Source organism: Pieris napi, chromosome 15, assembly GCF_905475465.1.
Source record: "Pieris napi chromosome 15, ilPieNapi1.2, whole genome shotgun sequence".
Taxonomy (NCBI): domain Eukaryota; kingdom Metazoa; phylum Arthropoda; class Insecta; order Lepidoptera; family Pieridae; genus Pieris; species Pieris napi.
In genome coordinates, this window is record NC_062248.1 from 6,509,827 (window position 1) to 6,524,481 (window position 14,655).

Sequence of the window (14,655 nt, forward strand, 5' to 3'; positions counted from 1 at the left end):
TCAATCAGCCAGAATCAAAAATAATTTTCATTACAAAATGTTTCACGCTTGTCAACCCTATGTAATTCGATAACGGTTGTATGGGGAAACCGCTGATTAATTAGAGCATCGTCTGACAACCGTGAAGACCCACGACCGAGCATTCTCACACCACCACTCACCACTCTCAAGACACCATTCACAAGTCACCACTCATTCGCTCCATTCGATGACACACGCAACCATCAAGTTGTCATTACGGCGCATAAATGAAGATGATGTGTTGGTCGTTTAAGTTCGCGGTTTCTTTGTTGCAGGAATGTATGAAGTTCTTTTGACTGTACTTAATAGTGCCTGGTGTCCAGAGTCCGGAGCCCTTATCATATGGCTGTAGCCAGAGCTTGATTTAGCTCATTCATTAAAATGGTTTAATAGTAAAGAAGTACCTAACTAAGATTATAGTAAATAGGGTGTTTCATAACCGTACACGTAATCATTTAATAGTCAGTTTATTAATTAGACACTACATTTCGTAGCTTAATTCTATCGTTTTGAAGATACTTTAATGTTACTACAGATAAAAATAATCTGTTACAATTTCTTGCCATAGAATAGATACAAATATAAAGGTTGGCAAGGCCCAAGGGCGACGCACATATGAAACAAGACATAATAAAAGATCAAACAAACATATTAAAATTTGTAAAGTCCAAGACCAAGTCTAGTACAAAATTCAAGTAACGACCCGTCCCAGCTTATTTATTTATTCCGTGGTTGCAGCAAACAGTTGAAACCTACGGCTTGCATTTAATTAGCAAAGTAACATTTACTTTCTCATTTTATCAGAATACTATTTACTTATATTACTAAATAATAAGATTATAGTATATTTTTCATACGTAATATATATACTTATAAGTAACATTCGCGACAAGTTGATGTATTTAAATTCCACTACAAATACATGCGTGAACCTTATACAAAAACATATACATATATATATATATATATATTATATACATATAAAATAAAAAAAGCAGGTTACATAAGTTATAGGGCAACGGGCGGCCTTATCGCTAACAAGCGATTTCTTCCAGGCATGTACGTAGTACGTTTCCAAAAGAAAATAAAGCCGTTAAATTGTAATCCTCATTCTGGTTTTTACGTTTTAACAGTTTACGTCTTTGGACTATAATCTATATGTACAATTGTTTTTTATAAAATGTCGCAGATAAAAAAAGTTGTACAGCGTATTATAACAATCTCGTGTTTCAGCATAAAACATAAAGGTTAATTCTATTAAAACAATGGCTGTTAACACCCAAAAACAAACAAAGAGCGCTTTATTCGTTCAATGTAGTCGAAATTTACCATCCAACAGTTAAAATTCACAATTTAACTGTTGTAAACACACCTTACTCGACCTTGATTCTCGAATAGCAACTTTAAATGAGTACACGGTACGCTAAAATTCACAGTCATGTATTATTCGCATATATTTTCAATTATCGCCATATTTCGGCTAATTCACACAAAATATTTACATATACAAAGCTTTCTCGTGAGTCATTTTGACATAAAGATCTTCCAAAAATACTTTTGCATTAAGAATGCAATGGGGTCGTTTTATAAAATGGTAAGGTAACCTTACCTATAGAGATACTTGGAATTGAATCCTGTATGAAGTTTAGCGTAAATCTTTCATATAACATCTTTCTTAAGAGGCCTTAATTGAGCACCTCTGTTCTTTCCTCGGAATTCGATCAAAGCCAAATTCATTGAATTCACCTTTCTAGACTTTATGCAGTACCTTACAGGCAGCGCATTTTAATTTGTAGGTTTCTCTATCAAGTTGCGTAATGCCATACGTTTCTGTATGTACACATGACGTCATTGAAGTTTCAACATTTAACAAACAAAGCCGCGTACGTCGTGTGCTCCAATTTCAAGAACACACTCCTCTAGAACATATTCCGCAGCGAGACAAATTTAAAGTAACACGAAAGGTATGGAAATACTTCTATCGCTGTCTGATCCAATTGCGATAAATCACTACGCTATTGGTTTTACAGTACAAACACTTTACACGTAACAGACAGTTATAATTTTTTTTGGTTTGTTTGTTTTTCCCTTGATAGATTGCTTATGTTCTAATGTAATTGATGTGTATGTGTGTTAAATTTGTGATGTCATATTTTCTTGCAATTTTTAGGCATACACCTTGTTTTAGAACGTATTTAAATAAATAAATAAATCCAGTAGCGTTACAACTTACAACCCTTAACGGGTCAATTGTCTTTGTTTTCTATTGTTTTGTCTTGTCTATTGTTTATTGGCTCTGACATTGTTTACCTTCATTGTTAATTAGATATGTTAACGTAAAATTGTAAAAACCGTTAGATTGTAATATATTGGTTATCGGTATTCGGTAGATTGTACTACACTAACTTAGTTATCATTCAAACTTCTTTGGTCAATTACAGATTAATTTTACTTCAAAACAATTTCATATAACTACCGAATAATAATACGTTAATTTGTAAGCAATTCGTTGAGGTTCACAATCTTTCGACAGTTTACAATCTCGCGAGATAGATTACAATCTAACGGTTTTTACAATTTTACGGTGACAGATATATCGACTCGAGGATCGAATGCCCGGCCAGAGAGTTGGGAGTCACACTTTGAACCAGTCAACTAAATGTCTACAGATTTTATTATTTGATTACTACTTTAACATGTCTGGTAAATTCACTTTTCTTTGAGACATTCCTTAATTCAACCGTCTTTATTAAGCTTGCTCACAATCAGCCCGTATACGTCAAGATTTAATTTAATTGAAATACATGAAATGCAACTAACGAAGATTAATTGAGTTTTGATTTAATCTGCTATAGAGTTATACCGATGAATGCCTACGGCAGTCAAACATTTACTGTTTATTGAAATACCAATTAATACGTTGTACTAATAGTACCTAACCTGAATGCGAAAATGTTTGATTCATGTTCTTTCGAGGAATTCTATGGACAAAGTTTCAATACCAAAGTTTTAATAGATTATAAAGAATGTTACGAATCATTAAAAAATCTAAGGGTTTGATTCTGAAATGTAAGAGAGAACTATGACTTCCGTAGGTCAAAATACTATATTTTTTTGACGATGAATATATAATATATATTCTATATATTCATCATTACATATTCATCCCTTAACCTAAGCTAGTTCAGTAGAAACGTAACAAAAAATTTATTGTACGTTTCAGGAAATTAAGGCAATGTTATTTAAAACTACATATTATGTATAAGTTATAATATTGTGTGCGCCATTACAGTATTTACGGTTTTTTTTCAATAAAACCTAGTTTAATCATTAATGAAATATTGTTTTATTACTAACTAGCTGGCCTGGCGAACATCGTACCGCCTAACAGTCGATTCTTTATTTTTTTTAAATACTTATTCTGCTATTCGGGACACCGGTCTAGCTAGTAAGATAAAAAAAAGAAAGTTGATAATACAACAAATACATTATGACAAAAAATAAAAATTTACCTTCCCGGAACCCCTTCACTAACACTTGAACTTTATGATATGGTATTAAAGTTCAAATTGCCTTTAAATATTATTACGCATATTTTGTATGGGAATATAGAAAAGTGTTGTTTTTAGACTTTTTCACTCAATTTTTTTTATTTTTCTCTCCGTAAGAACCATCCTCGTACTTCAAGGAATATTATAAAAAAAGAATTGGCCAAATTAGTCCAGGCGTTGTTGAGTTATGCGCTTACCAACACATTTTGCGATTCATTTTTATATTATAGATAGATAACGCTAGAAGCACAACTGTAGAGTAATTAATACCTATAGTAAAAATCGTATTGACCTATTTTATAATATTTTGCACGAAAAACTATTTTTATTCCACAGATTATTTTATAAGCATCTATTGTTTATAGGAAACACATGGGTGGTCTCGGAATCGCTATAAATATTTTAAATCATAACCAAGTTGAGAAATTTTCGTTATAACGCTAAAAATACGGTGAATCACGCGTTATTATTAAAAGAACACGTGTTTCTTACATATGGCACATACTGCTGAGAAAACCATTACATTTCAAGGAGCGAATGTTAGCCCTTGACTGTTTTAAGTTTAGGCTATATATAATCATGACTGTTACTACGAAGATGATATTTAATAAAAAAATATGGTGTCATCGCCATAATTGATAATAATTTGTTTATGTTTAGTGTTTAGTTTGTTTTGACAGCTCATTGGTCTAGTGGTTAGTACCCCTGACTGCGAATCCATGGGTCCCGGATTCGATCCCCGGCTGAGACAAACATCGATGTGATAAGCATATTTTGGTGTTAAAATATGTATTTATATGTCTATCTTTCTATAATATTTATGTATATCCGTTGCCTAGTACCCATAACACAAGCTTCACCAGCTTAGCATGGGACTAGGTCAATTGGTGTGAATTGTCCAATCAAAAAAAAAAAAGTTTAAATTAGCGTTTGAATTTTTGTTGTTTATCCTATATTTTTGTTCCTTACTTATTTAAATTTCTGATGTAGAATAATTTATGTAGGTGTGCAAAATATTATTGTATTTTTAAGTATGCATGTTATTTTAGAATTTATAACTAAACAAATATCTATATAATAATAGTCATTCTCTCATTATTTATTTAAACATAATATAAACTACTGAGCAGCTAAGGACAAATTTAGATTTTTAGTTACTTGACACTCTTTTTTCTAGACATAATGACTTTAAGTAAGGTTTTAAGTATGGATTTACAGTAAGAATGTTGCTAGTTAAAGAAGCCTGTCCATTCAGAAGCATCCTGGGGTGATCACAGGCTGGAAGAAGCCTAGCTTGATCTCCAGGATAACGTGATAAAAATACATATGTTTATTATTCTATAATCGGTACAAAATGAAAATGCCTCGTGGTTTCATTCTTTATGTCATGTCTCGCGCATACCTTAGTTATTTATTTCGTATAGCATCATAATTCAGCTATGAAGTCATAGTTTATGGGTATCTTGGTTAAACGCATGCGCACGTACAAAGGATGAAAGCAGTTAGGCTTTCCCCTCCCCGTTTAGGCGAAGCCAATAAATCTATTGACACAAATACAATCGTGATTATGTTATTCAACTGTTTCTCTTTGACAAAAAAGAGAGAGACAATATCATATCTGATTTATTTAAATAAAATCTATCACAAATCTTTGCCCTCTGGTTTATAATTTTTACTGGAAAGGCTATAAGGCTATATATACTTAATTATAAATCCCTTGTTTATGGGACAGATTTTTAGAACGCTATAGACTTCAAAAAGTAGATATTTTTAGATTATACACATTCATAACAAAAGAATGTAAAACGTATATAAAAGAATAATAAATGTAATACATCAATACATCATAACTATGTAAGTTTTCTTTTGACATCCAAAAAGATTTTCAGTCTTACCTTAAAAACAACCATACTTTGCTTTATTACAGATAATTCCCTACTTTGTCAATTACTGCAAAATAATGTCTGAATTATTTAAGTGACTACACAATGGTACATATATAATTCGCTTAGGCAAGTACAAATTCAAAGTCAGTATTGCACTGGCGTTAAATTAAATAAGCAAACTGTAGTTAATTTGTATTGCATAATAACGGAACGAGGGGCCGAGCTTCGCCGGGGACATGCGATTGATCAATATATTCAGTGTTTTTGGTCATGCAATGCTTTAAAGATAATTACTTTATAAGGAACTTTTATTAATAAAAATCTATGGTTCTACAATGTACTACCACGAGCAAAACGCTCTCCAAATCTATATATATATAATGAAAATGGTCTTCGTTTGAGGCTCAATCACGCCTAAACCACTGATCGTATCGACATGAAACTACCACCATTCGATGCGAAATTTTTCCTAGATGGTTTATGGCTATTTATACATTCGGACTTCACCGCGGAAACATTCGGGGAGGCTTCCTAGGACCTCAAAACGTCAACATCTGTTAAAAACTCGATTTTCGAAAATTTTCTATTTTCTTAGCGGGAAATTAAAAAGAAAATATGAAAAATATGAAAAAATAATATTAATGAAACATAAAAATTTATTTATTTCGCCCAGCACAGCGGGCGGGAAACGGCTAGTAATATATTTATATAAAAATATCCACAATATCAACCTTTTCTGTCTGGGTGAAGACGTTCACACCACAGTGGGGTTCAAACGTACAACCTCAGGGATGAGAGTCGAACGCCAAAACCACTCAACATCACTGCTCAATATTTGTGTTACTACAAAAAAGACGACATTTTTTAAGTGTAATGAACAATACAATGAGCAGTGTTGACATAGTGGCTTCAGCGTGCGACTCTCATCCCTGAGGTCGTAGGTTCGATCTCCGGCTGTACACCAATGGACTTTCTTTCTATGTGCGCATTTAACATCGGTTCGAACGGTGAAGGAAAACATCGTGAGGAAACCGACATGTCTTAGACCCAAAAAGGCGACGGCGTGTGTCACTTGCCTATTAGATTTAAAAAAATTATCATGAAACAGATTCAGAAATATGAGGCCCGGACCAAAAGAGGAGACCACTGATTTTTATTAATGAACAATACTGCTTGTTGTTCATAGGAATGACGACTACTATTCTAATCGGGCCTCAAAGATATGAATAACAACAAACTAATATAAAGATTAAAATAATTAAATACACAGGAAATAGAAGTTATGCTAGTTATATTTTATACCGATCGCAATATTTTAGATTTTCTGTAATTAGTGATTTTAATTTCCTTGGAAAAACCTTTGCGATTCTAGATTAGATACGTGCAAGTTTTTAATTAATTCCAAGAACATTATTCTCGATATAATTCAAAACATGTCTACAGATTAAATTGTCTTCTGAGTGATACATAATTTATTCATGCCTTGATGTCTGTTATGACAAGGCTAATATTGTATGTTACACTAATAGTGTATACTGAACACACGCAATATTCTTTCTTAGAGGGACTGACCCTCGCAATCATAAAAGGTGTGCCAGTGATCATCATCGCTCATAGGGTGCGGTTATATTACAGAAGGGAAGTTAAGCCATATTCCTAAATATTATTTAAGCATAGTAATATATAAAATAGAAAACATCTAAAGAAGAATAAAAATTCAATAATTAAAAAAATTGATAGCAGAGCGTGGTTTCGATCCACGGACCTCTGGGTTATGGGCCCAGCACGCTTCCACTGCGCCACTCTGCTACATTTATGATTGTTAAAATACTTGATCTTTTGTTATATATTTAATAATTATTTATTTTACTTAGAACAGAAGACGCCTGCCGATTTTCCCTACATTTCCATATAATTAAGTGACTCTTTAGCCGGAAGCAAGTATCTAGATATAAATAGCTACAATACTATCCAATTAGCACAATAACTGGCTAAAAGGAATCCCTTTTAATTAGAAGTACCAATTAAGATTCCTCATAGAATATTAATCACCTTTGTCTACTTAGCATCCTGAAATGCGCACTTCGTCTCTTAGATTATATTCTAAGAAATGGGACTCGTTATTTATTACTCAATCTTTCATTTGAAGACATTGAATGGAAATTATCAATTGAATATATGTTTAAGTAGTTAAATAGTTTTTAATAGAAAAAATCAAGTGACAAATCCATAGATAGACATACCAAAATGTAGCCGATGTCGTAAACAATTCAGCTCTCTGGACACTGGGACCCAAAATTCCTCTGTGTACTGAAAAAATAAATTTCAACGCAGTTTAAGTAGTTCCTGAGATTACTTCCTGCAAACAAACTTTATCTTTTAGAAGTTTAAACAAGCTTCGACCTATATACAACATCAGATCAGGTCATTACATTACTCGGCCTTCGAATTAAGTCCATCCATATTAATCCTAGCATCCACTATCCTAAAAAATATTTCATTTTAGTATTAATTCTATTAAGAAATCTTTTTTCGGGTTTTTGATGTCGGTTAAAACTGATCACAAATCACATTAGATTTTTTTGTATCTCAAAATTAACTTGTCAAGGGCCTAAAGCGGGCCATAGACGGACCGCATGTTGCAGTCAAGACCGACTATGGCCGTCTATGGCCCGCTTTAATATTATGTAGGTATTTAACTTTTTAGATTGACGGGTTCTTATAAGTTTAATTGTACTGAGAAACACTTGTTTACAATGTAACTGTTCGTAAATGCGCTCACGACTATTGATACGTGAATGAATTTTATTTATTATTATACAAACATTACTCCCAACATTTCAGCTCACGTAGAGACATTTATCTATAAAGACGCCGCACTCCAAATTTCATAGTACCGACCTTTGGTAGAACTCTCCGATTGGGCATCACGAATTAGAGAGAGAGACCAAATTAATACGAATTTACATAAATTTGATAAGTATAGCCTATAGGTATAAACTATTTTAACTGATAAAAACGCGATTTTAGTATTCTGCTTCGCCCGCTTGGATTTCATGTATTATTGCAATGGCAAGACTTTTTGCGACCTTTTAAATGATAAATATTATTATACATAAATCCATACTGAATTATTATTTAGGAATATTAATTAATTATTATTATTACATTAGGAATTATAAACCTAAACCTTCCTCAATGTTTATTGGTGTATAAACATAATATGTCGTTTTTGAGGTTAACCGGGACTTAATTTTAATAATATGAAACTATTTACATTATCCTTGTGTAACTGCCATTGCTGAAAAGTCGTCGTATTTAGATTTTTTCTCGTATTTTATTTAACTGAGCAGGAATCGCGTTAACCAAAGACCAAAACTAAGTAAATGGATTAATCCACACAGCGAATGAACAACAATTGTTTATAGGACTGATACGAGAAAAGTATCATTACGAGTAACACGTAGGGACATTTTGCGTGATGCGCCTACTAAGATACACCTGCGTTTATACGTAAGTACCCGCGATTTAGTCTTAATAAAGGGAATTAAAAATGTTGTGTGTATGGATAAAGCCACTTTCTTCTATGTTATAGATATTTTTTTTATTGGTTATAACTATAATTACAGAAGAAACTACAAATAGTTTTCCTATGTTATTAAATCTAAAATTCAATTCAATACTTCAAACACTGTACTGATATTTCACGATATTAATGAATTTTCAGTCAGTTTAAGTTTCAGGGTCAAAAAGCTAGACGAGTGAGTGAGCAAACAAAGTGCCGATTCGAATTTAATATCGTTATTAAAGGACGGATGCCAATTTCGACATAGTTCTTTCAATAATTATAGTAACGCGGATACGGACGTCGCTAGGCTTTATATACCTACTACTACACTTAATTAAGATGAATGATCAGTAGCAAAAGCAATACGTTCAAAGTTGCTAATAATTTGTTATTTCTCAAATCTATTAAAAAATTAGAAGATGTATTTCAAGAAAACAAAAGCACATCGGCGTGAAACAATATTCTATCGTTTTAAAACTAAGCCTAAATTTGACTACAATTGTTTAGGCCTTTTTCTTTGAAAGTTATAAAACGATTACCAAACAGAACTTACGAAAGCATTAAAGCAAGCGCCTGCCCTGATAAGAGAAATTGGTTCAAAGATGAGGGAAACAGTGTCAGCTTATCGTATGCATAAATTAACTCGAAGTTAACATCGGAAGTAATTACTGGATTGTGTAAGAAGAGTTTTATAGTCCGGAATCGTAAACAATATTTTGATGACCCATAAACACTTTTTAATGTTGATTTAATCGTAGTTTTTTTTTGTTTATATTTTTTCCTCACGTCTACTTTACTACTCGATTTCTGAATAAAATCATTAACGTTACTTGAATCATTAAATTTAAATAAAATATTCGAAAAATTCATTTTATTTTATTTTATACCACGTTACTATTTTAGTAACTAGATTAATTAGTTAATCGTAAACCACCGTTATTAAAACCGTGACAATACTCTTGTGTCAGTTTAACAGAAGAATATTTAACACGGTGTATGATAAATTATCTAACTTTGAAAAGTAAGCGAAAGAAATTGTCATAAACATTTAACAAACATAATAATTACATATTTAAAAGCTGTGTTTCTTTATGTATACAATAATACACATAAATTATGATATATGCACGATGTTTTTTCCAATTTCATTTTAATATTTATTACGGTGAATTTTGTTGTAAAATGTATATAGGACATATTAATATCAATTTAATAATACGGATCATATTAATCTGTATAATACAAACTACATAAACTTTAATTGGTATATCCTGCAATGGCGAATTTCGACACAAGGTATTTGCCAGCATACGGTGCTTCAAGAGAATTTTGTAATGTAACTAAATAATTATATTCCTTAATCACCTCATGTCCACTTAAAATAACACTTCTATTGTCCAATTTGGGATTAATTCTTACTTATCTGACATAGACATTAGTACATGTCGGATTCCCGTATTGTTTTCTTTATTTTTTCATTTCCTTTGTACAAGACGACATTTAAAACCTTGGTTAAATGTAGTTGTTTATTATTGCTGGCACTTAAGCTGTTATAAGTATCTACGGACGCATAAATCTCAACCGAATTGATACATTCTGTGGCACTTCTTTATTGTTTGAATAAATATTGCCTTTGTCGTCTGTTTCAGCCTGTTTTTGTCTTTAACTGTTCATAATATATTCTTTTTTCAAATTTCTGGAGGGTAATACACCGCCAATCGCTATATTTTACATCAGATTATCTTTTGTTCCGTTCCATCGCTTGGTTAGACAATGTTGGATTTATTTTCAAAGTTATATTAATTCATGAGTGTTTTGTCGCGCTGCGGCCTTTTATTGTTTGTAATAAAAGGCAAAGTGTATATATATTATTATCAGTCTAATCTTTCCCATTGTTCCTGTATCAATAATTGTTGCCTTATCCCTACGATTGACTGCTGTCCATTTCTCCTCAATTGGCTTAAATAAAGGATGTATCCAGGTATTTATTGTTAAAAGAAACTATGTACCGAAAAACACCGAACCAAACCACCAAAGAAAAAACCTATCAGTTTGGTACATAAATCATTCAACTCACTTTCAAGAACAAAAGATGTATTTTTCTTAATTTAATCATACAACCGTTCGTTTTGCCTGCGTCTTTAGTAGAAATTACTTGAATTTTACCTGTAATATACAAAAACTATAATAATTAACAAGTTAAGTAGCAGGAAGAATTCTTGAAACTGGAACCGGGTTCGATTGTCGGCTATATTTTATAGGTTTTTTAACACAATTCACTTCAATAATAATTTTAGTACAGAATTGTAATGTACGAAACAGATGGTTCATAGTTCAAATTGAATCAGACAGCTGTTTGAAATTTGACTCGAGTAATGCCGCAGTTGTGTCAATGCATTTACTAGTGCGGAAGATGTTTTTTTGCTTTGATTGAAGCTGCGATCACAGACGTGTGCCGGCAGGTGTTAGGCCACGTGTGCGCTACTGTAACATCTGACACCTTGTATTTTGCAGCAGATGTCCTATATCAGAAATGTATGCAAGTACTTTTTCGGGCTTTAAACGAGTTAATTCACTTATGTGCCTTACATTTTTATCTTGCGTCTGTTTTCCAACACTGAGCGCAATTAAATAAAATAAATAAAATAAAATAAATAATATTAAATTAGAGGTTGTCCATTTCGAAAAATAATACAACTACACTATACAGAAACAAATGCGGGAACGGAGATAAATATGTTTTTTTGTTCTCGAAACCAATAGAAATACTTATAACATTTAGATAATAACGATGCTCTCACGCAGCCAGAAACCATAATAATATTATCATCTGGTCCGCAAGTGGCGCCATTATCTTTACGCGGCGCCTGCGCAGCGCCTGTACCACTGACGTCACTCAACTAAAATAAATGGGCTTAAAAGGGGAATGCGCATACTTAACGATTTACTGAATTGGGCTTCTGTTACTGTATTAGCTTAGCACGTTTAGTCATATGGCCGAATTAATTACTATAAATATAAACCAATTTTGTTTCCAAACCTTATTTATGATCCAAAAAAGACATAGTCTATTCAGTCACGCAATCATGACTAGCTTGTTGCGTGCGATGGTGTACGGGGTGAGTGAGTTCACTGTTTATTTTAAAATTAAGGGAAAGAGACAAAAGAGAAAATTCCGCAATGCATCATACTTGTAAAATGTTAAAGCTATACATAGTACCATTCTTTAAACATTTGGAGGAAGAAGGTATTCAGAGCTCAGCTGGTGTTGTGGGTGTAACAATATCACCAATAAATAAGCCTTTTACATTTTTAAAAGCTTAAATCTGATCAAAGTATTGTAGCAATTGCAAGTCTATAACGGAATGCAAACTGTAAAGATTATTTAAGTTGCCGAGATTACTCTAAATAAAATTGTATGAACAATGGTTAATAAATTGGCTTGTCAGATACAATTTGCTAACGAGCGTTAAAGCAAAGATAAGAGATCGTGAATCGAGTATTATAATATGCAATTGAATACAAATTAACTTTATTGGCCTGTGAGCTTCATCGGAAGAATAATTCACTTCTTTGCCATTGTTCTGATGATTCGATTATGTTTGCAAATTGATTACCGCACGCATTAATCAGAGTAGATATTTATGTTGTGTATTCAAATGTATGTATTTCCAGTAGCGTTTTGTATCACAGACATAATTTTGGGGGTTTAATTTAATATCTTTTTACATATTTTGTTACTGTCTGTATATAATATAACTATGTTATCAAAGTAAGATATATTTTTCTAAAAAGCTATTACTTTGTAATATTATATTCTCTCATATAGTATAGATTTTAAGTGTATTGGAATCAAATACAAAAGAACAATGTTTATAATAGAATGCGTACACGCATGAATGAGTTGATCGCCTCCCACTGTGGCCATTGTCGGTCCAGTAAGGCCCATAAAGGGTCCGGCGCGCGCGCAGGTAAACGCAAAGGCCGGCTGCAAGAAAATCCTTAAACGATCGTGTGCCTATCGGAAGAGATCTGTTTTTGTTTCTATGTTATTTGATTATTAAAACACAATACTTTTGTTTTAAACGATTGCACTCCTATTAAATATCATCGATTATAATATTAAACATGAATAGATACAGAAATTTTATTAAGGTAAAAATATGGCTTAATAATATCTACATATAATTTGTGAATATCTTTAAAGCTGTTGTTTTTTTTACAGAAAGAAGGTGTAGCGCAGGCGCATGCCTTCCGGAGTAAGACATTTAAGAAACCCAGGTCCTGTCATTGGTGTCATCAACCGGTTTATAATGGCTTGTGCTGCAGAGGTAAATAGAAAATAAACATGAATTAGATAATTACTAATAACTAACAATAATACGGGTTGCAGACCAAGAGCTAAGCTCAGTTAGTTTAGCTTAGCTGGCATAGCTGACGCAGTTTTCCATACTTGTGTGCAGACCGCAAACTATTCGAACTAAGCTATGTGAGCTAACTAAAATATGCTAAGCTAAGTTAGTTGTGTATGCCGATGCGCAGCTACACGAGCGAAGCTAAGCCACTCCCGCTACCTCCTTCGCCAGTGCTGACTCAACACTGACTGAGCTTTGGCTTAGCTGTTGGTGTGCACGCTATTTATTTCTAGCTTAGCTTAGCCTAGCTTATTTAGCCTAGCTTGCTTGGCATAGCTTAGTTTAGTCTTGGCATAGCTTAGTTTTCGGTCTGCAACCGGCTTAACGTTCTGCCAACATAGCTTAACCAAGCGTTAGGTTCATATATTCTTAACGTACCGTATTTTATTTCTGGAATTATTGAGGGTTGGCACAAAGTTTCTACCTCTAAGGCCTTATCAGTGCCACAAAAAATACTAAACAACTATATTACATACATAAATTTGTTATAAGTTAATAAAATTGTATTACCGTCTGATTTTTAATTACTATTCAGTTGAAAAACATCGCTTTTACGCACCTTAGATACGATAGATATACTAGTTACAAATTCGATAGAAATACACTTTAGTTAACTATTGTTGAAAAGTATTTCTTTTGTTACAGTTTGCAAATATGTGTGCCACACCACCTGTGAAAATAAGGTACGTAAACGAGAACTAATTAAGAATGTCTTGTTTTAAATAAGACATAATATATTATTAAGACATAATATACATAATATTGTTTATAAATATAAACTCCATGTATTCGTTAACGTTACTTCGTTATTAAGATTGCAAAAAGCATGTTTGTACTGGTTAAAAGCGCCATCTTTTATAATTTTTGCTATAATGTTGTTCACACTCTTGCGCAACGCAATGAAAATGCTTTTGTGGTTTTCTACGTGAATATTAGATGGCGCCACCTGACTCATTTCAGTAATCGCAAGTTTTACACGATATATTTACGTTGAACTTATAATTTAAAATTTTATATTTATTGTAAATTATTATCATAATTATTCGTCTTCGATTATGTCTTACGTTTTATTTCTAGCCATTAAATTCTGTCTAGTGGAAAATAAACAATATAACAAAACTCACACACTGGAGAAACAGCCCGCTATTTTTTCCTCAATTCCAAATTTAAAGATATCGTGAATATATTTGCTTTCAAGCTGTCAAAGTAAATAG

General features: G+C 32.5%; 1 protein-coding gene and 1 non-coding gene across 4 annotated transcripts in view; one reads left to right on the forward strand and one right to left on the reverse strand.

Moving 5' to 3' along the window:
* The window catches only part of LOC125056971 (tensin), a 114,770-nt gene that overhangs the window by 13,167 nt on the left and 86,948 nt on the right, over positions 1 to 14,655 (forward strand). For all 3 annotated transcript variants that reach the window (XM_047660356.1, XM_047660358.1, XM_047660357.1), the window contains exons 2-3: positions 13,252 to 13,357; positions 14,087 to 14,124. In XM_047660356.1, the coding sequence (XP_047516312.1) occupies positions 13,252 to 13,357; positions 14,087 to 14,124 (144 nt within the window). The remainder of the gene's footprint in view (positions 1 to 13,251; positions 13,358 to 14,086; positions 14,125 to 14,655) is intronic.
* On the reverse strand, positions 7,196 to 7,267 carry Trnam-cau. Its single transcript has one exon. It is a non-coding gene; the product is annotated as a tRNA-Met (tRNA).